This window comes from Falco naumanni, chromosome 6, assembly GCF_017639655.2.
Source record: "Falco naumanni isolate bFalNau1 chromosome 6, bFalNau1.pat, whole genome shotgun sequence".
Classification (NCBI taxonomy): Eukaryota; Metazoa; Chordata; class Aves; order Falconiformes; family Falconidae; genus Falco; species Falco naumanni.
Window position 1 is genome coordinate 61,863,587 of NC_054059.1, and position 20,880 is coordinate 61,884,466.

The window sequence follows — 20,880 nt, forward strand, 5'->3', positions numbered from 1 at the left end:
ATGTATCTATATATCTGGTAAAAATATCTCAGTGACCTCATACTCACATTTGTGTAAACATCACCTCATCAGTTCCAGATACTTATACAGGAAACAAATCTGAATGCTCCTCTAGCGTTCTATACTTAGGCAGGTCAGCCGGCGTATGTCTGGTCTGTAAATACCCAGTTTTACTTGGGTCCTTATTTTAAGGTTTCTCTCTTAAGAGTTTGCTGCAAACATGCCCTCAGCATTTGCCAGTGTGCCTTTCCCAAAGCAACTTGCCCCTGAGGGTTCCCATTAAAAGCTTTATTAAACAAAAACCAAATACAAAGAGCAGCTGTACTGGTTGGTAAAGGCTTAGTCGGGATTGAATTACTAAATATTGCCATAATAGTCCTGAACGGACAAAGTGAGTATCAAATGATTTTTCGTAGCTGTCAGTCACTGTGGTATGTGACCACAGTTTGCTCCATGCCTCAATCCCCATCTTGCTGATAGGTTTCTAAAATCAAAATTCTCCTTCAGACTTTTCCTGATAATCTTTCTTAATGGACTCTAGCATGTGGAACAGACTTCTGACTTCATAGCTCAGGGGAGTGTGTGATTACAGTGACATAACAAGTTGTATGTTGCCTGGTGCAACAGGACAATGCTTGTGATTCTTTTGGACAAATAACCCTGAATTTCACATCCTTAATTTTCCAGTTGTGAAGTAAAATAAGGAGGGACAGTAATAAAAGAGGGTACATGGTACAAAAATAAATGCAGAAAATATCAACAGTTATGACCTGAGCCTTCAGTTAATAATTTTTACATTTTTTTAAAAGACATATCCCCTGCATTAGATTTCAGGCAAATCTGTATATATGAACAGAATCAAATTAGGGAAAACATATAAAGTTTTTCAAACTGGGAAAACCACTCTGGATGACCAAGTTCAAGCTTCTAGAAAAACAGAATATTACAAGTTCTTTAGAGAGACAGTATATAATGATTTAGTACATAGAAAACTGCCTGTGTTACAGGAGTCTTTAGTAGTATTATTACAGGGTTACACAAAGGTAGAGATTAAAATCACTTTGGGTTTATGCAAGCTATCTGTACTACCAAAAGAAGCAAGTCATGTATTCATAACTGTATTGCTGCCTGTTGGTATGAACGGTGACGACCAACCTTCCCTAAGTGATTTGCTTAAAGCTACAATCCACACAGGCAATAGCAGAAAATAAATCTGATTCATCAGTCAGTCTTTGTGCGGTCAACAGACCAACTTTCTCCAACAGCTGTCTGATTTTGTTTGCTATCTAACATTATATGTGTATCACTGGTCTGTTGTTTTTTTGTTTTTAAATGCAGATAGTGATGTTCCTTGTGCAGATTCGGATAGTATTCTTTCAGCCATGCTAATGGAAACAAGGAATCAAGAGGGCTTAAATTATTTGGTATTAGTCAAAGAAGGCAACCAAGATCAAGGAAGTATCAACTCTGCTGAACTCAGTTAAGTCTGGTTCCCTCTCTTTGAAAGAAAGAGGGAGAGAAGAGAAAAAACTACCAAAGAAGACAAGCCAAGGAAAATATTCTGGATATCATCATACTTACAGAGATGCCTTTAAGCAACTCCCTAAAATACTAAAACTACCAGATAATATCATAAGGTACTGAATGATGTGTAGCAGAATAAGACAACAATTACGTTTCTTTTGATTTTCTACATGTTATGGTTTGGGTGTTTTACAGGAGATAGTTTAAGGAAATAAAACATGTAATTAGACAGCAAGTGATTTTACTGTGGTGTTTGTTAAATTTATACAATCTTATATGCCCCAGACACAGGCAGTCTTTCCAAAAGGGAAGAACTAATATACTGTTTCAAAGAAGGAACGAACTCATTCATGAAAGGAAAAAACAGTTGAAATCTAGCTTCACGGTGCACAAACAAGATTTTTCTAATCAAAAAACTAACATAAGTTCTTGTTGTATTTTTATGAACTCCAAGTCAGAAAGAAGGGTGACTGGGTTGTCCACTGCTGGGGATAGTCTATTTCACTGTTTAATTTAAACAAATACTTGCAATCATCTTTAATGTTAAGTTGCACAGCGACTGATCTGTGAATCTGGACAGTCCTGTTTTCTTACATTTCTTTTCCTTTCCCTTTCATCATCCTTGCTTATTTTTTATTAGACTGTATGAAGGCAGAAGCTTTTCCTCTATGTATTTGGAGATCAAGTCAAAGTATATAATAAAATTATATATAAATCATTACTGAATAAAAGACACCAATAAGCTTTTTGGAACATTTAATCAAAAACAATAGTCTGCAAATTATGCAGAGCTATTCACTGACATCTGTCAGGAAGCTAGAAACATGCTCTGGTTTAATGCAAATATTTGATAATAGGGGACACTGAAGAGTAGTAAAAGCACTATCTGATGTCAGAATGTATAAATTTTTAAGATGCAACTCCACTGAAATCAAGCTTCAAAAGTTCCTTAAATGGAGATCCAACACAGACAAACAAGAAATTTGTCTTTTAACTTTTACTCAAGTGAAATAGAAATCAAGAGCTTTTGATTTAGGATTCTTCAAAGTTTCTGACAAAGCTTATTCACGTAGTTTACAATTACATGAATATTTTTTCTTCATCTGCAAATCAGTGTAAAAGCCAGACTTGCTAATAACAACAATTGCAGCACTTCGCTATGCTCACTAGACCATGAATGTCAGACAAATAAATAAATAGTTTCCTTCCTCTTCAAGTGCTGCTCGATTGATTGTACAGCCACTCCTTCCATTTCAATAACATAAACATGAGCAATGTTTACTAACCAGTAGCATGTGCTAGCCAGAAACCAGGAGGATCCCAGTTCTGTGGTCACCACACCTGGATGACTTCATACATCAAGAAGACTGCTCAGTCAGCCAGCCACAAAGGTTTTGAAAACCAGCAGCATTTCATATGATATCTTTTTCTTTAGCAGGAACAGCCTTCGATGCTGCCACGATTTTGTCTAGGCAAAACATTTCACAGGCCTCATGATTGCATCTGTGATGTGATAACCCAAGTTGATTCAGATTTGTGTAGGTCCGAGTTGGAAAGAATCATGCAAGAGCCTATCCAACATGGGTAAACTGGGTTAGAGGGCCAGGTGAGCATCAGCCACAGACAGCAATCGGAAGTAACACCCCTGAGATCTTGAAGTAGCCACAAATACCCAAAGCAGCAGAGAAAGGACAGAGGGGAAGGTAAGTTCTGTTTTGTCCACATTTCCTAAGTGTTGCAAGACAAGACTAGTTTTAATGGAGGATTTATCACAGCATGATGATGAAGAAAACGTCAGTTTTCATGCATTGCCAATAAATGAACTCTCAAGATATTGACCAGTGGTCTATGTCTTTTGCACTTAATAGTATGAAAAATGTATTGGACTGCGTAAACCACAAATCTCTCAGTCCAAATCTAAGGGTCCTGATCTGTAAATTGCTGAATTCAGTGGAAGACACAGTACCAAACTTCCCCGTAAGTGCAGTGATCTGAGGCACAGCTCAGTGATACAATGTCAGCTCTGAGCATGGCCCTCCCCATCACTCCGTTCTCCCTCTCTCATTTCCCTGCCTTAGAGGAATAAGTACGCAAACGCAACTGTTCCACTGGGTTGTGGTAAAGCTGAATTTGATGTGTGCAAACTTGCCTCACTTGTATCCACTCATAATGCTACTTGCAAAGAGTTTCTTAATCCCTCATGTTTCTGTATCACGCTTCCTTACACATGTTCATCTTTTCGCCTTCTCTATCTTGTTGAAGCGATGCTTCCTCTTTTCATTCAAACTCTTCATGATTCAAATTTTAGTCATAAACTCATACTTGCTATCAGGAGGACACCGCTCACCTTGAAGCGGCCAGCCCCTAATAACAGTTTTCATAGCTACTTTTAAAGACAGCAGTGAAGATACACACATAAGAGTGACAAGAATGAAAGACCTTTTTGGCACATTCTTGGGCAGGAAAATGGGTGCTACCCGGCCTGTATTTGTCTGGGATAGTTGGTACCTCCTCCCGTGGCAAATCAAGGGAAAGAGTCAAGAAAGCTTTAAGTTCAAGTGTCTTGACTTTCAAGGCTATATGTTTTTAAATAAGTGTAAATGGGTTTCAGGGTGATAATGTCATTTAAAGGAAATATTACTTTAGGGGGGGAAAAGACTCTTGACATATCAGGAAGGTTAAACATGAGATAAGGGTACTAGTGAAGCAGTCATCATGATCACGCTTGTGTAACAAACTGCTGAGAGACTCATCCTCAAGTGCAGAGGCAATAACATACACTTTTACCTTCTTCATTTAAAGTGTACAGGGAGATGAGTCTAGGGTGTGATAACCATGTAGTAAGATGAATTCTTTCTAGATTCCCTTGTAAACCAGAGGAAGCCACCTAAATAAGATGAGAAACCTGTCCTGGGAAAATTCCCCTCTGCAAGAGCTGGAGGAACTAGAAAGGGAAGGCTGAAATCCAAGTCATAAATGCATAGGGGTTCCTGTCAGCAATTCCAAAAGCTGCTTAACAAAACCCCCATTCTCCAGCTAGTATAAAACAGATAGACCCAAGCTACAACAAGGTCTTTTACCATCTCATATCAGCATACACTTCATACAGTCCCTCTACTGCCTTCTCCTTGTCTCACCTCATCCAAGACGTGTGTTCTCTCTGCTCTCCCTCCTTCTTCCTCAGCTGCTCTCTTCATTGGCTGCCCAACCACTTAACTTAACCAGCCACAGCTGCACCTCATTTACATCGGCCAGCCCGCTGCCCCTGAAGCCAGCCCACAGCTGTATATTATCAGTGCTAATTAACCCAGCTTCATTCCTCTACAGACCCACTTTTCATCTGCTGTAAATCAGATTAAATATGTTAAGCTATGCTGATGTACAGCAGTGGAGAAACTGCTTCCAAGTCTTCAGCTTCTCAAGATTTGGCCTGAGACAGGTAGACCTATGCCCAGTCAGTTCCCGAACAACAGATGGCTAACCTCCCTAAGGCTCCTCCTTTCCGTTTTATTGCTGAGCATGACATTACATGGCATGGAGTATCTCTTTGGTTAGTTTGAGTGATCTGCCTGGTTGTGTCCTCTACCCAACCCCTGATGCACCCCAAGTCTATTCACTGGGGCGGGCAGAGTGAGAAGCAGAGGCGGCTTTGATGCTGTGCAAGCACTTTTCAGCAATATTGTTTTGGCCACAAATCCAAAACATAGCACAAGACGAGCTGCTATGAAGAAAATAAACTCCAACTGAGTACAGCCTGTAACCTGCGCTGGGAAGAGGAGACGTGCCCCCCGGCACTGATCAGGGGATGCCCTAGGTGAGTCTCCGGGTTGCAGCCGGTTACTGTCTCAGGCTCCTCCTTCTTCCTTGATGCCAGCACAGACACTTGGCGAGATCACTGAGCTACGATAGTGAGCATGCTTCAGGATGTGATACCATACACAGCCCGCTAGCGCTGGGCTCTCAAATGGCAATGACTGAACTTTGAGCTGTGCTTGGACAGACATGGACATACTGTGTGGCTTTAGTTGGCTTATTTAATCTCTCAGCTGCAGACTTGACATCCATATGAATGGATGAAAAATATTTACTGCTACCTATGAATAGTATTTACTACAACATAACACAAATGCTGTGGTGATTAATTAAAGTTTGTAAATTATTTTGCAAATGTGAAGGGCCAGGGCAGATGTTACTTATGTACTAAGGCAGCATTTTCAACTGCATCAATTCTAGGTCTGCTCTCTCAGTTTCCTTGGTCTACAGTAGGTGGTAACACCCGACCATCAGCGCATTCCCATTTTTCAGGGTTGCTTGCAAGGGCTTTTGAGCCGGTACATACTGATGACCAGATCTATCTAAAAGCTGTGTACCTCATGCTTCCATTCGGGACCACAATCAAGATCCTACAAGAAAAAAAAAATGCTTTATGACAAAAATATTGAGTCTTTACTGGGTCAAAGATAAAGTTATGGAAAGTTTGCATGTGTCTGCTGCTGAGAGATATGCCAGGGTTCAGTAGGATCACTTGCTTATCCCCATGTTCCACAGGAGTGCTCAGCAGTTTGCCACGAACTATGGGAATGTGGCTGTCAAGAGCTCTGAAGGGAAAACTTACACAGCTTGAAAAGAGGATTTTTTGAGATATGAAAGGCAAAAGACACATTTCCTTTTATCACGTAGGACTGAAAAATATGGGGTGTCAAGATGATTCCTTTGCCTTTTTTATACTTAACGTTCATGTCTCGTCTTCTCTGGGAGATTTTGTTGTCAGTCATTCAGTGGCATCAGCCCAAGATTCAGAGAACTTAAAAATGACCACCAGAAAGGCAAAAGGTTTATGCAGCTACAAGGCTAATGCAAGTGTTTTCTATTAGTCTTTGTCACCTGAAAAAACTAGTAAGTGGTGGGGTCAAGAAAGGCAAGATCTGAGTTTACCACAACCTGACTTATCTTAGAAGCTCAAGCCAGGGCCCAGGGCTGAAAGTGAAGTTGTTGTTCCTCACCTTTCCTGGTACCCTAGATAATACAGACTAGTAACATCCTCCAGATCACAAGGTCCCTCAGAATTTCCTTCCCTCACCGCTTGCATGGAAGGGCACAAATATCCTTACAGCAGGGCCACTGCACCTTTTCTTGCCACAGCTGCTATCAGCAGAGAAAGTTTTACTATCTATTTGAATTTACTAATGTCTCCAGTGTTTTTTTTTCTTTTTTTTCTTCTTTTTCTTTGACATCTGCAGCATGCTGTCTAGGATGGTTTGAGTCCTCAAGTGTGGTTTTGCTGAGCACAACCAGGTGAAACTGATCCTCTGTGATCCAGGTTTAAGACTATGCATTTTAATAACTGTGAAGGCAGCTTTCCTCTAGATTCAAATTTACCTCTTTCTGCACAAAGCTGATCTTAATTCAGCTGTAACAGACCTGAAAATTGTCATTACAGAAAAGAATGTCTGTAAAATAGCCCTGACAGGTCTGTTAATGATTAAAAAGTTCTAATTATCTTTCGTTTCTTTTAACTGATTCTTCAAAGTTTTTCTTACACAAACACACTGGAGTGAGTTGCAGGAGCTTGCATACCAGGTGGATTTTTTAAACGATCATGGCTCTATTTATAATGACACTTGGCACCTCTAACTGACATTATGTTTTAACTCTAATAGCCAGAAACCCAGTGCACCAAAGCCAACTGACGATGCCAAAATATTATCATAATTGCCAGTGACATTACTGATACTGCCGTGTAAGATAACCTTTTTTATAACATGTTAACTTCTTGTTCAGATGATGTCTTCCCTTTGGAGGATGTTCATCACTGCTTTCTATCTTTTGCAGTAAAAATGGAGCTGTAAAATAGACACTCTCTGTTTGGATACCAATCCCTTTTGTAACGCTGTTGACATAGCTGGATCTTCTTTTTCCTGTTTTTTTCCTCTCCTATCTTTCCTGACAGTACAACTCACCCAGTGTTCATTAGAGATGAGGCCACTGAAATGCCTCTGTTGTCCTGTGCAGTACAGTAAGCAACTACAGCTGCCTTTTCATCCATCTTGTAGGAAAATCAGTGGAGTTTCAATATCATTTTGTAACACCGAAACCTTATGACTCTGATCAATCCCTGGTGTATTTCTGCTCAGATATCCAATTTTCACACCTTTCCAAGAGGGCTGACCACGTGTATATTCTTGGTAATTTCCAGTCACAAATGTATTTAGCTTTCTCTTACAGAGAAACAGGAGAGGCAAAACACTGGGAGTCACAGAATTAACCTTTTATGAGAGTATCTTGTCTCACATCTTTGTATTTCTTCAGTCTGACATCACCACATCTCCAAGGATAGAAACCTACTCACACAGTGCAGCAGAAGGTTCAAGTAGAACCTTCCAGCTTTGTGCTTTCCTCCGTTTGTCTGCTGACATAGCCTTTGTTACCTTAACAGGTATAACTCCACAATTTTTGAGTCTGCTGCTTAAGGCACAAAGAATTATCCTCTGCTTGAATCTACTAAAACAAAATTGGTGGCCATGGTAAACCACAGTCAACTGGCAAACACATCCTCTTGCCTACTGCACTCAGAGATGGCACGTGGCTTTAGTGGTGGCATCACCAGGTTAGATGCTGTCATTTCTTTTCACAGAAGCAATCTGAGAAGGGACTGTTTCTCCTACACCTTGCCAGCATTCAAGGTTGGCATTAAGTAATTAATACAGGCATCAAAAATGAGGAGGAAATGACATGTTTAGAAAGATCTTTAGAAGTCTTTGTACACCTAATCATCTGGTCTTGCAGCAGAAAGTTTAGATGGTCACTAAGGGTTAGGTGAGGTGTCACCAGCAAAAGGGTTTGACCTTACTGTAGCTCAGGTGTCTCACCTGCCTGCAGTAGTCATACTTCCACCAAAATCAAGCTTTTCCACTCCTCACTTTTGGGTTGCTCCTCATTTTTTTTAAGATCTTTCTCCAGGGGATGCTTTCTAAAATGCCGACCTGTCTCCATATAGAAATGAATTTCTGGGGATAAGCATTACTAAAAATTTCTTCAGCATTCTTTGATTCTATTTTATATTATATGATGAGTGAAATACTTGATCTTGATGGAAGCAATATCAGAAAAGGTGGTGACAAATTGAGCAGAGCTGCAAGTGCCCTATTGCTACTGTGTCTGCACAGTTGTGTTTTGACTCAGATCATAGGCTCCTGCAACTTCAAAGTATACGTTTCTGGGGCATAAGAAGCAAAGAAAAGAAATGTGAGCAATAAAATGGCTTTTAGAAGACAGGTCTATATGCAAAGAGGTTGGACTGTGACTAAAAACTTAGGACTGCTACTCTAAGGACTATGCAAATACAAATATTGCAAATTCTTATCTGATTTATATATATTTTTTTTAGCATTGCAAGAGTGGCAAGTTAAGTGGCAAAGCAAAATTATGAAGCACCCTGGGAAATACACTCCCAAAGAGGGTAAATAAAACCAAATATAAGCACCGTCTTAAACACAGGATTTACATTTTCTTAGCAGAATAAACTCTCTGCCTTGTCTCTCTGTGCTCTCACTGAAGTGGAGGTCATGGCTAGTGACAACTGGGAGCTGTTTCTGGAGGCTCTCTTGCCTTTTTAGGTTATGAGGGTCTCTGTGTGTTTAGGATAATATGATTGACGGCTCCACTCCGGCCCCAATTAGCACCCTATAATTTATTAGCTTCTGCTTTCAGATTATGCGCTAACTTCACAAATATTTCAACCACGGAAACAGCAGCTATCAAGTGTCTCTTCCCTGATCCAGCTCACTGGGACTGCAGTTAAATACAAGGAGGGAGCTGTGCAGGTCTGTCAAGACAGAATAATCATTTGTGTCTGTGTGCGACAGGGGCTGTTGCAGCTCTTTAGGACTCAGCTTGTGGAAAAAAGGGGTTGTTCCACTGGATCGGGGATTAGGACTTGGTTCCTACCACAGGGGTATGGTGCAGGATTAAGGCCAATGGGCTTTGTCTTCTGGAGAGGGTCTATGTTTGTCCTATACTTTTTATCATAGAAATGCTGATGCTTCAACTGCATACAAACAGCACTGATAGGAAAGCGTGTGTCCCTCCCGATGCTGTTCCTCTGTTCCTCATTGCTGCGGCATGGAGCCAGAGTAGCAAGTGCAGGAGGAAAGAGACTGGTTGAGGCAGGAGAACAGATTGGGGGTGAGATGCAGAGTCAGAGCTGGGGCCAGAAGTTGAGGAGAGAAGAAGTCAGTGAGGTGTGGTGAATGAGGGGGGCATCACACAGCCATACCCAGGCCAGGTGGGGCAGGAGAAAATGTGCCATGCAGTGGGGAGATGGGGCACCCTCATTAATGTCCAGTATTGCATCACCTAAAGGGACAGGTCTTCTGTTTTGTATTTATCCTGCCTTTATCATGAATGTAACATGTAAATAAGCAACTGATATGTGCCTAAAGAAACGCTCCAGCCCTCAGTCAGCTTGTGTTTCTGTGGACTGCAGCTGAGCACGGCAAAGGAAGGTGCCTGTGCATGAAAGTAGGGCCCAGGGGTGCACACCCCTGCAAGCTGCACCCTTCACGGGCTCCTCCAGCACCTTCCCCTTCTCCTGCAGGACCTGATGTAGAGACGGCAGGGACAGGAGGACAGGGACATGGCACCCTGGTGCCTCTGTGTTATAATTTGCGCTCACAGGTTTGATGCATGTTATTCACAGATTATGCCTGGCTAAGGAGGCAGTAGAAGGTGCACTGCAAAGGTAACTCCTTCTGTGTGATTAGAGATGGACATGCAAAGGGGGACTCTGCTAGCCTGAGCTACTTGTCAGTACAGTCAGTTTAGAGAACAGCATTACCCTGCAGGGAACTAAATCAACAACATAGTTCCCAAGGCTGTAGCCCCAAAGCCTGGAGGCTGACAGAAGTAAAGCTTTTTCTCTTCCTTCTTTTACTTCTTTTCTTTCTTTTCCTTTTTTTTTCCTTTTCATTTTCCTTTTCCTTCTTCTTTTTATTTTTCCTTTTCCCCCCTTTTTTATTTTTAATAATCCCTTGTTTGTATTTTCGTGTGCAAAATTGCCTAGTTTGCAAAATCAGTATCTCACTCCTCCAAATAATCACATCTCTCTCCTTCCCCTGCTGCAACTGCTCCTCTGAGTGGCAGGCCAGGGAAGCCAGCCAGGACACCACAATCCCCCAGAGGAGCTGGTTTGCCCTTCTGTAATCAAAAGGGCACATTAATTACAACCCTTGCCCAGAAAAAGATGCACGAGAACTGCCAGTCAGGGAACCCTGGTGCATCCAAAGCCACCAGCAGCATTTTCCTCTCTTCCAGGAAGGGACCAACCTTTAAGCCCCTGCTAGAGCTTGTCATGAACCTAAATAAGACTTCAAAGGGAAGGTGAGAAGGGACTGCAGTCCCTCCTGACCCAAGGAGGGGACAGGGCAGATACATTTCCCCAGACACGGGCAGCACACAGTCCAGGGGAGGCGCAGGGGATTACTCAGACTCTCTTCCACCTGCTCTCTCTCCTCCCAGCCTTCTCCTTTGCTGGGGGCTCCTATGGAAAACCCACTGGAAAAGAAGGTGGGAAGTAAGCAACGCTGGCCTAAAGCTCTCCAACATTAGACTGCAAGTTCAAGGGCATGTATATATGTGTTTAACAGTTCTGCTCTGTATTCTTGCAAATACAGATACACTGAAGCAAAACCCTCATGAAAATAAAGTGGAGACTACAAACACAAATACTATATCCCATCCCCACTTCCATCCTTCCCTTGACAGATCATTGTTAACTTCAGAGTTCATAAAAATGATATTACTTCATGCTTTGCTAATTTTCAGTTATTTTCAGAATGGGAAATGAATGTCTGCAGTGAATATGCCCGGAGCTCACTTTGCAAACTCCTGCAAACTGTTCTCACTTGGCAGCAGTGGATACTTCGGCTATGCCCAGCACTGCCACGCTCTGCAGCAGATCCTGTCCCTCTGCCTCCTTCCCTGGATTCTGCATGAACGGGTAGGGAGCTCTGCTGGTTCATCTGTCCCAGCCGGGCTAGTCTGTTCGTTGGGTGTGTAGCTAAAGAGCACAAGCTGGTGCTGACCTCTGCACGCCACTTGGAAAGGGGCAGCAGGAGGATCTGCTCTTCAGGCTGCAGGGCTCACAGCCCTGCTCTTCCATGTGTGACAAGCATGTGACAGATAGGACATACATAACATCTAAGAAGGGTTTCTATTATATTTTCAGGTTTCCTGCAAGCGTTCATGATTAAGCAATTAATAAACTATGATGCAAAGAGGAATAAAGCAGACTTGTGAGATGACACCGCAGTTATTTGTACTGTTACTGCATTGGAAGCTGTGGCTCCAGCTCTGCAAAGACCCTTGGCATGAGTCTTAAAGGTAGGTGCTGTGAGCAGTCTCCCTGGAGTCAAATAACACAAAGTGAGCAAAACTCTCCAAGGATTTGCCAAAATAGAGCATGTACACTTTCTGACTGCAGTCCATCTGGAGTAGGAGCATTTTAAAAGTTGTTTGCCCATCTAACACCTTGAGCCACAATCCTGACTTTTGTGTTTGGATGTTTTCATAATAGAACAATAAAAAAAGAGTACCTGAAGAACAAATGTTGAAACCAGTATTCATGTATTCATAGCATAAATTCTCATGCTTGAAAATGTTCACAGTCAAAATTAATTGCAAATGCCAATGAGGTAAATGACTGGTTTATGCTTACATGAGTATTTCCAAACGTATTTGGGCTGTATTGCCCAGCCCTCCTTATTATGAATTGCAGAGGAGGGGGAAAAAAGAAAGAAAAAAGAAACAATTGTGGTGAAGCAGAACCAATGATAAAGCCAGATTAATAATTTTTTAAAAAAACCTTTACAAACAGCCTAAAAAAACCCCACAGGCAAATGCTCACAAAACAATCCTGCTATCTCCAAGCCTGTGCAGCAGTAAAGTTAAAGGCCATTTTTAGTTACTTTTCTCCTGCAAAGTGCTGCTGCCTTCATTCTTGATGCCTCAGGACATTTTTGGTTTAACCATAAATTCTGGAGTCCTTCCCTTGCCCTTTACAGCTTTCCTGGGCTCTAGCTAATTGGAAACTGAGGGCAAAATGCGCAGGGCTACGTCTAGCCAAAGGAATCACGGCAAGTCACCTCCTGCCATTTGCCGAGCTCTGGCCGGGGATGCTCTGCACACATTGCTCCTTGCCAGCTTCTCACAGTATTTACTCACACTGCTTTATTATACTCTTACTATTAGGTTTCCTATTCTTTCCCAGAAATTGTGTTATTGCCAAGCTGAAACCTAGGACAAGTAAGTTTGGGTTATTCATAACTCCATTTCTGATACATGGTGAACATTATGCCAGATTATGTGAGAGTTTTGGAAGGTAAAAACTCTCATCACAGCACAAAAGTCCATTTTCTACTCCTTCTTCTAATGTCAAGGGGGTAATGTTAGGACTTTCCTTTTACACGCATTGAACTTTGTCAGCCTTCAAAGATGTTACATTAAGAAAAAACAGAAAAAACCCAGAACACAGTAGTGTTTGGATCAGATGTTTTATCTGTAAAAAAGTCAGCTTTTAGATATAGGGGGAAACTGCCATTTCTGCACTGTTTCATTAATTATTCACCACCCTGTAATAGCATTTTAATTTACCAGTGCAATAGCAATGCTAAATGCTACTGTCCCCTCTTCTATCAGTTTCATGAAGAAACATCCGTTATTATGGAGCAGCCCCCTTACTTTAACCCATTTTACAGATACACCATACATGAAAATGTAGCACTGCAACAATCTTGCATTTTCTTATCTTCTGTATTCATTGCTCTATTTTTTACTCACTAAGAAAGTATTTTCAACTGCTAGGGTTTCTATTTATCTTTAATGCAAAGTAATAAAATAACTCACTTCATCCACACGACAGGTATTTTTCCTATTTCCTCCTGAAGTTTCCAGTTTGCCTCATTTCTCTTATTTAGCTTTAATTCTTCATAAAAGCACACAGGGTGAAAGAAGGAAATATCTTTAATGCAGCTTTCCTACTGTAAAATAGATATTCCCCCTTTCAAAAAAACAAAACAACTATTAAAGTGACAAAACGACAGCAACAAGTAGACAAAGAGAAATGTTAGAGGCAACTCAGACCTATTGTCCATCACGTGCCTTTGCTTCTGGTGTTCCCCCTAAAGGCTGTCGGACTGAGGACAGGCCACTCTTCATGGGTTTCCTTCCTCCCCCTGCTTTAAGAGGGTTTTACTTTCACCAGAAATTCTCTTGTAAAAAAAAACAAAAACAAAAAAACCCAACAAAAAAACAAAAACAAAAAACCACAACCAAACAACTGTTATATATCCAATGCAAAAGTGGTGCCAAACTCTGAGAAGTGCCACCTTGGTTTTGCCTTTCCGGGGTTGGAGCAGTTGCGCGTGGAACAGCTGCACCTCTGTAAGCCCAGGGCAGGTGGCCCCGGCCAGACACTTGCCACTCACAACCGCAAAGCTGAAAATTCTGACCAGTTCCTTGATGGTCCGAAATGTTTGTGGGTTCCAGTTTCTTCTTCTTTACTTTTCTGTAAAGTAAAGTAAAAATCCAGTTCAAAACTTCTAAGGAGCTTTCCCATGTTTGCATTCAAGAAATAATTTTTGCTGCCATAAAAAAAAATATTCACACCACTAAAAAAACCCCCCCGTGATCTCCTTTGCCCCCTGTACGAAGGCCAGTGGTTTTACACCACCATCCATGACGCTATTTGACTCTTTTAGAGTAGTCTGACTGCAGTTCTGGGTGTGGGGTCTGCTTAAATAGAAGTTCAATGTCTTTGGCTCTCCTCTTGCCACAGAAGGATTTTTCTCTCCAAAATAAGTTTAGAGTACCGTCTTTGCAATGCCAGGTGCTTTTAAGTCCTGTTCCGAGCTGCAGGGCCACGGTGGGCTTGGAAAAGGGCAAGGGGGGATCTGAGAGTCTTTGAGTCAGCACATCAGCTCAGAAGGGATCCACCACAGAAGGAGTAACGGCGAGCTGCAAACCAAGATCAGAAGCTGTTACAAACTGACCCGAGTTCAGCTCCGAATGCCACCATGCCTAACAGGCAGAGATCTACAGGGGAGAGCCAGGGGAAGAAGAGTGAAGGACAGCTCTAAAACCAGTATAGATCCTTGCTTTTATCCTGAGGCTGCAAACCTGAGAACGGAGAGAAGAAAAAAAGGGAAGAAGAAAAATAGGTACAGGCATTTAAGGATAGAGAAAGACAAACTGCATTTCTGCCAGCTGAGATCAGAGAATCCGTCTAAAGCACGGGCTCCCCAGAGGCCATGAAGCACGAAGAAGAGCCTGAGCTAGACTGGAGATGTCTCTCCTGCCTAAAGTGAGGCCACTGTAAGGAGCCATTTGTGGCTGTGATGACTTCAGCATGGAGAACTGTCACCAGAGCAGGCTTTCCTCGCCCCCACGGCTACTGACTCAGGAACTGACACTGCTGGCTATGCCTGTGTCACCTTTTTGTCACTGCTATGGCCACACAGCCTTACTTTCAGGCACCCCACCACGCACAGGGTACCACTACCAGGGTAAAACATTGCCCTTTTTGCTCAGCAAAAATGCAATTGTGCTTTCCTCTCAAAAACTGGGAAGACAAAATAAAGAAGGAGAGGAGGTAGTTCATGAACCTGTGTGGGGTCTAGAAATGACCTGCTCTGCTGTGGCAGCCCACACTCCTGCCCTCGGGGCAGCCGGTGGAGGGAGCCAAGCAGTGACCTTGGGGGCGGCCCCGTCCTGCTCCCGGCTCTCGCTGCTCAAGGCAAGAGCAGGGCCAGGGTCAGGACAAAAGTACCTCAAAGCAATCTGTACCCTGGTGTTTCTGCAGGTGCCAGAAATGCAAAGGATGATGTGGGTGCTGATGTGTCGCTCTGTCCCATCCTCCCTCTCCCCTTCCTTAGAAGGTGCCCTCTCCAAAAAGGGCACCCAGGGCAAAGCTCAAGTGTCTCCCACGGGGCTTCCACCCCCAATTTACTCCCTCACAGCAGCAACCAGCTGCCCAGCCATGGGGGGGTCCTTCCCTAATACTATGGATGGTGTGGAGGCAGAGGTGAGGCTGAGGGAGGGATGAAGGGCAGCTCTTTACCTGTGTCCACGTTGAGGCTGAGGCTCTGTGCCATGTCCCCAGCTGCACTGGGGAAGGATCCCGGCGTTGTCCAGGCCGCGGCTGCACCTGCCTCACTCTTGCCCAGTTCACAGGGGGGGCTGACTGGCGTGGGTACGGAGGCAGGGGTGAGGCGGTGGGGGCGGACGGAGGCGGTGGGCACCAGGAGCGAGCCATAGCGGGGGTCGAAGTGGGGCCCGTAGACCTCGTGCATGGTGGCGGGGCGGGGGTAAGCAGTGCTCTGTGTCCCGATGTAGGGGTGGTGGTGGTGGTGGTGGTGGGCATGGTGCCAGGGCTCGGGGCCACCCTGGTGCAGGTGGCCGTGCAGAGAGGCAGGTGTGTAGGGGTCGGCGGTGGCAGCAAACGGCAGATCGCTGTGGGTGGCAGCTGCCAGGGGGCTGCTGAGGGTGGCTGGGACGGAGGAGGGCTGGTACGTGCTGTTCCAGAAGGACGGTGGAAAGATACGCTGGCTCATCGGAAAGGAGCCATCTGGGTGAAGGGAGTGGGAGAGAAAGGCAACAATGAGCAAACCCAGAGAGCCCTGATCTCCTTTCCCTAGGGCTCTGCCCCTCCCCAATTCCCCCAAACCAGCCCCTGAATTCCCTTTATCCCCCCCAAACTGCAAAACACAAGAACTTGCTCCCAACAAGTACAGATTCCTCTACAGCTAAACATCCAAAACACCTAGCCCAGGGCTTATCCATGAAACTGGAACTTTTTGCTCCAGGTTTCTCGTAGTATGTATGCGGGGGAGAAGCTATTACCTAAGGTGAGGGAAACATATCTTTTCCTCTGTAGTGGAAACTGAGTGAGGGCTACGACACACTGCAGTGATTTCCGGGGTTGGATTTTTCTTGTTTGTTTTAGTGGTAATCTCCCCCTCTAAGCATTTATGCCCAACACCTCAGAGGATGCCCGACCCTACCAGGAGAGCAGCTGCTGCCTCAGTGCAGTTTCAAAGTGGGCAGGAACAGTGCGAGATGCAACTAAGGAACAGCTTGAATTTTCTAAATATCTGGGGGAAATTCCCCATCTATTACACTGGACTTAAGCCAGTTCCTTGGGTATATCGTTAACGTATTTGGGAAGCACTCTGCAGATCTTCGGAGGCTGGCAGGGCAAAGGACAAGGACCCTACATCTTCTTTGACCAGTAAGCAATGTGTGAGAGGGGTTAGTGATTATTAATAGCACAGATACATGCTATGCATTATTAATTGGGAATGCACACTGTTCCCAAGGCAAATAAGAACATGCTCCTGATATGTTTGCCAGGGAGGTACATCAGCTCCACACCCTGGCATTACTCAGGAGAAGAGGAAGTTGTTCATAAAAAGCAAAGAACTCTCCTCTCCTGCCATCAGTTCTAATGCTGAATATCTTTCACCTGTGAAATATTTAAGCTACTATTTCATTCTCAGAAACTACTGACAGAAATTCATGGAGGGGCTGAGAAACCAGCCTTGGCTGATGGGGTGGCCCCATGAGGGAGAGTCCCCAAAACTGCCCCAAGAGGAGCGCCTGCCCTAACCCTCCGGCGGGCAGAGGGTGGGGAAGGTTACTCCCCTCTGCCCTGGGTGCCCCCACGAGCCCATCCAGGGTGAACTGGGCACGGCTATGGAGACCTACACATCAGCCGTGGCCGTGGCCTTGCTGGCACAGGGCCACTGCTCTGGGCAGGTCTGAAAGCCCTCGTTTTCAGAAATGTAGGCTCCCTGTCTGTGCTCCAGCAGCAAGCAGGGTGGTGGTACATGCAGGGCGAGACACAGCGGCACACGCAATCTAGTTTTTAGCGTTGGGAAGCTGGCGAGACAGCTCCCACACCTGCCTTTTGCTTCGTTCCCATCAGGGATTACGACCGCGCTAAACTGAAAGCTGCCCCGACGGGGTCAGCCCGGGAGGCGCTGGGGGTCCCTCGGCGGCCGCTTTGCTTGCAGCCCCCGCCAGGCAGATCTGGGGCGGTGTAAAGGCGATCCCTGTCCCCCAGCCGCCTGCCGGGACGCTCCCCCGGGCCACCGCACCCCGGCGTGAGCTGAAGGGCTTTTTCCTTTTCTTTTTTCCCCTAAAAGGGCCAACCCGCTCGGGGCTCCCGGCCCGGGGCAGCCGGGCACCCGCGGCCGGCAGAGGGGAGGAGGGAGAGGGGATGTGCGGCCGGGTCGAGGGCGAGGTGCCTGCCCGGGGGGGACCCCGCGCCCCCCGCGCCCCCTGCGCGCTCACCCCGCCAGGAGCCGGCGTTCCGCGCCGCCTTCGCGCTGCCGAGCGAGAAGCTGCTGGGCTGGCTGAGCGCCCGGCTGAAGTGCTCGTCCACTACGGCGCTGATGTCCCCCTGGAAGTAGGTGAAGAGGACGCAGCGGGAGTTGATGTACTCAGCCTCGGGGGGTCGCTCCTTCTCGGGGCTGCAGTCCTCCTCCTTGATGCTGGCCGCGGGGTGGCTGGAGAAGGAGCTGCTGGCGCTGGCGCTGCTGCCGCTCTCCGGGGCTTCTTGCATTTTGGAGAAAAAGGAGAGTTTCTGGAGGGAAGGTGGGGGGAAGGAAGGAAAGAAAGAAAGAAAATAGAGCCGGTCATGCAGCGCAGCAAGGTGCGCTGGCCCTCCCGGTGGCAGCCGGGATGCAGCACCGAGCCCGCTCCCGCGATCTTTCCGAGAGGATGCACAAGCCTGCTCCTCGGCCGCCCGCCGCCCCCCCAGCAGCACCCCCCACCCCGCAGCTGCATTTCTGCCCCACCTGGGGGAGGCAGCGAAGGGGCTGCAAATAGGGCTGGGGGCCCAAAGCCCAGAGATGCCGACAGGGATGGAGCGTCAGTGCGGGGCAGGCGCTGCCGGGCGGGAGGTTGCAGGCGCGGGTCCCCAGCACGAAGTCCCGCACAAGAAGGGACTTTGCGGGGGGGGAAGGGACGGGACGACGGGGGGATGGCGGTCGCCTAGGCGCTGCATCGCGGGGGACGAGGCAGGGGGGCGTAGGCAGCGGGGTGCCGGAGGAGCCGCTCGCCAAGATCTGCCCCAAAGAGCGTCCTGCAACCCACAGCGGCGTGGGTGGGAGGGCTGGCAGCCCCCAACACATTTCAGGGGAAAAAAAAAAAGCATTTCCCCGGCCAGCAAGAAGCTCCAGGTATTTCCTACAAGATTATTCTGTTTTTACTGGATTCTTCTGGGTGGGAAAACAACGGGCACCGAGAAGTTCGCGGGATGTTTCCCATCTTTATCCGCATTAGCGCGTCCGCAAGCTGCTGGGAGTGTCTTAGAAATAAGCGATGGGACGCGGAGCCCGGGCTCCGCCGCGGGCAGCGCCGTGGGACGGGCGGCGGGGAAGCACCCAGGAGACAGGTCCGGGTCTGGGGCCAAGGCACACGAGACATTTAATAATGTCACTCCTTCGTGACGAGCGCCTTTCCACTTGGCTCCCGGCTCGGCCATTGAGGTAATGGTCATCCCCCCAAATAATGTCACGCAGCCGCGTGCGGGAGGCGGGGGGGCTGATGAGGGGAGCGGCAAGGTGGGGGAAGACATCATCCGCTATTTGTAACAGGTATGCCGGCCCCGCTGCCAGGCGCTGGAGGTGGCCCACGAGCCACCACGCCGCGGGCTGCGCCGAGCGGGGCCGCTTGCCCCGGCACCGGCCCTGCAGGGCGGGGGCTGCCCCCGGGCCGGGGCCGCGCCTGGCTCTATCCATCCCTTTCTTTGGGATATCCTCCCGTTCTGCTGGGGAGGAAAGAAGTAATCTCTGGAAGGAGTAAGGGGGAGGGAAAAAAGAGAGAGAAGCCCAGAGGGCGAAAGAGAAAGCGGTGTGCGGCAGGTGCAGCCACGGGGAAAGGAGCCCTGACCCACGCGGGACAGTGCGGCCGGGGGTGGGGGTGGGGGGTTCTCCGCGTGCCGCGAGAGGTCCCCGCGGCCGGCGGGACCGTTTTATCGAAATCCGGCGGTTAATGGATACCGGCGGTAGCCCGGTCGCAGCTGCACGCAGCGCGGCGGCGGGACGCGGCTCCCGACCGCCAAGTGTCCGCGGATCTCGCAGGCGACCGTCGCCGCCGGGATCGCGGGGGACTGGCGGGTGTCCCGCCGCCGAGAGCGCCCAGGGAGCGGGGAGCATCCCCGCAGCCCTGCCGCACCGCAGCCTTGCCCCGCTTTGGGGCCGGGGCTTCCTCCCCCACCGCCACACCGGGGAAAGCCCGCAGCCTCCCGGCACTGTCGCCTCCCGCAGCTCCCGGGGGTAACCCCCAGCACCCCTCCGAGGCGGCTGGTCAAGTACCTGCCCGAAGCGGCTCCGGCGGCGGCCGGGATGCCGGTGCGCTGGGGCTGAGCGATGCCCCGGGCAGCCGTGCCCCGCCACTCCCGGCCGGCATCGCTGCCCCGGGCTGCCGCGCCCGGAGGGAGCCCGTCCCGGCAAAGAGGGAAGAAAAAAAAAAAAAAAGAAAAAAAAGTCCCTAAAAAGCCATCGCAAGGTTAAGCCCGCGCTTTCGCTCCCGAGGCATCCCGCAGCCCGTCGGTCGCCGCCGGGGTACGTACCCTGCCGAGCCCCGCGCCAAGGTGGGATGCGGTTCTGCTCCGCTCACCATCGCAGGCTCCCAGATCTCCCCCCCCCCCACCCCCCCACCCCCCCTTTCCCCTCCCCTTCTCCTTTTCCCTTTTCCTTTTGGTAAGGCCCCAGACGGCCGTCCTCCAGACGACACCCCTCCCACCCTCTGCCTCTTCACCGCTGCCCTCCGCGCGTACCTGGTGATAGCGGCTGTAGGCTGCTGCGAAGTAGGGCTGCGGAGGACCGTAGACTTGGTACATAACATCCAAACAGCTCATGGCTGGCCGCGGCCGAGAATTATTTTTTTTCTCATCAACTCGTGTTCTGCAAAGTGGAGCAGTGCTTCGCGGGAGGGAGGTTCCCGGGGGTTAAGAGTCACCACTCATTGGTGGGAGGAGTGAGGGGGGATGAGACCGCGCTGGGCTGGGATGACACCCCCCTCCCTGCCCTCTTTCCGTGCTCCCTCCCTCCCTCCCTCCCTCCCTCCCTCCCTATAGCGCGGCTCTCTCCTCAGGAGGCGCCGGGGCCGGAGGGGCTCTGTGGCCGCCAGGGGAGTTTCGTCCCCGGGCCCGGCGGGCGGCGGGGGTAGGGGGAGCCGGGGAGAGCCCCTTCTGCAGCCGGTGCCGCCTGGGAGCGGGGCGGGGGCGCGGGAGGACCCGCCGGCGCCCGCGGGTGAGGGGCAGCCGGGCGGCGGCGGGGGGTCTCGCCCAGCGGG

At 47.9% G+C, this 20,880-nt stretch overlaps 2 protein-coding genes across 3 annotated transcripts in view; one reads left to right on the forward strand and one right to left on the reverse strand.

Moving 5' to 3' along the window:
* The window catches only part of ROS1 (ROS proto-oncogene 1, receptor tyrosine kinase), a 71,688-nt gene extending 70,204 nt beyond the window's left edge, over positions 1–1,484 (forward strand). The window contains exon 44 of the mRNA XM_040598754.1: positions 1,339–1,484. Coding sequence (XP_040454688.1) covers positions 1,339–1,484 — 146 coding nt within the window. The remainder of the gene's footprint in view (positions 1–1,338) is intronic.
* Positions 1,485–14,494: 13,010 nt separating this feature from the next.
* On the reverse strand, positions 14,495–20,443 carry VGLL2 (vestigial like family member 2). 2 transcript variants are annotated; one of them, XM_040599504.1, is made up of 4 exons: positions 20,363–20,443; positions 17,872–18,163; positions 15,638–16,144; positions 14,495–14,535 (listed from the first exon to the last, which is right to left on the reverse strand). In XM_040599504.1, exons 1-4 carry the CDS (start codon positions 20,441–20,443, stop codon positions 14,495–14,497), a joined length of 921 nt encoding a protein of 306 aa, XP_040455438.1. The 2 variants fall into 2 exon arrangements, with proteins under 2 accessions (XP_040455438.1, XP_040455439.1); XM_040599505.1 differs by lacking the exon at positions 15,638–16,144.
* Between the last annotated feature and the right edge of the window lie 437 nt (positions 20,444–20,880).

Bases quoted from the DNA above. Each gene is read 5' to 3' on its own strand.
- VGLL2 (XM_040599504.1), bottom strand. From the start codon at position 20,443: ATGAGCTGTTTGGATGTTATGTACCAAGTCTACGGTCCTCCGCAGCCC. The intron at 16,145-17,871 runs GTGAGCGCGCAG...CCCTTCACCCAG, and splicing joins GAACGCCGGCTCCTGGCGGG to ATGGCTCCTTTCCGATGAGC. The intron at 14,536-15,637 runs GTAAAGAGCTGC...CTTGGTTTGCAG, and splicing joins CAGCCTCAACGTGGACACAG to CTCGCCGTTACTCCTTCTGT.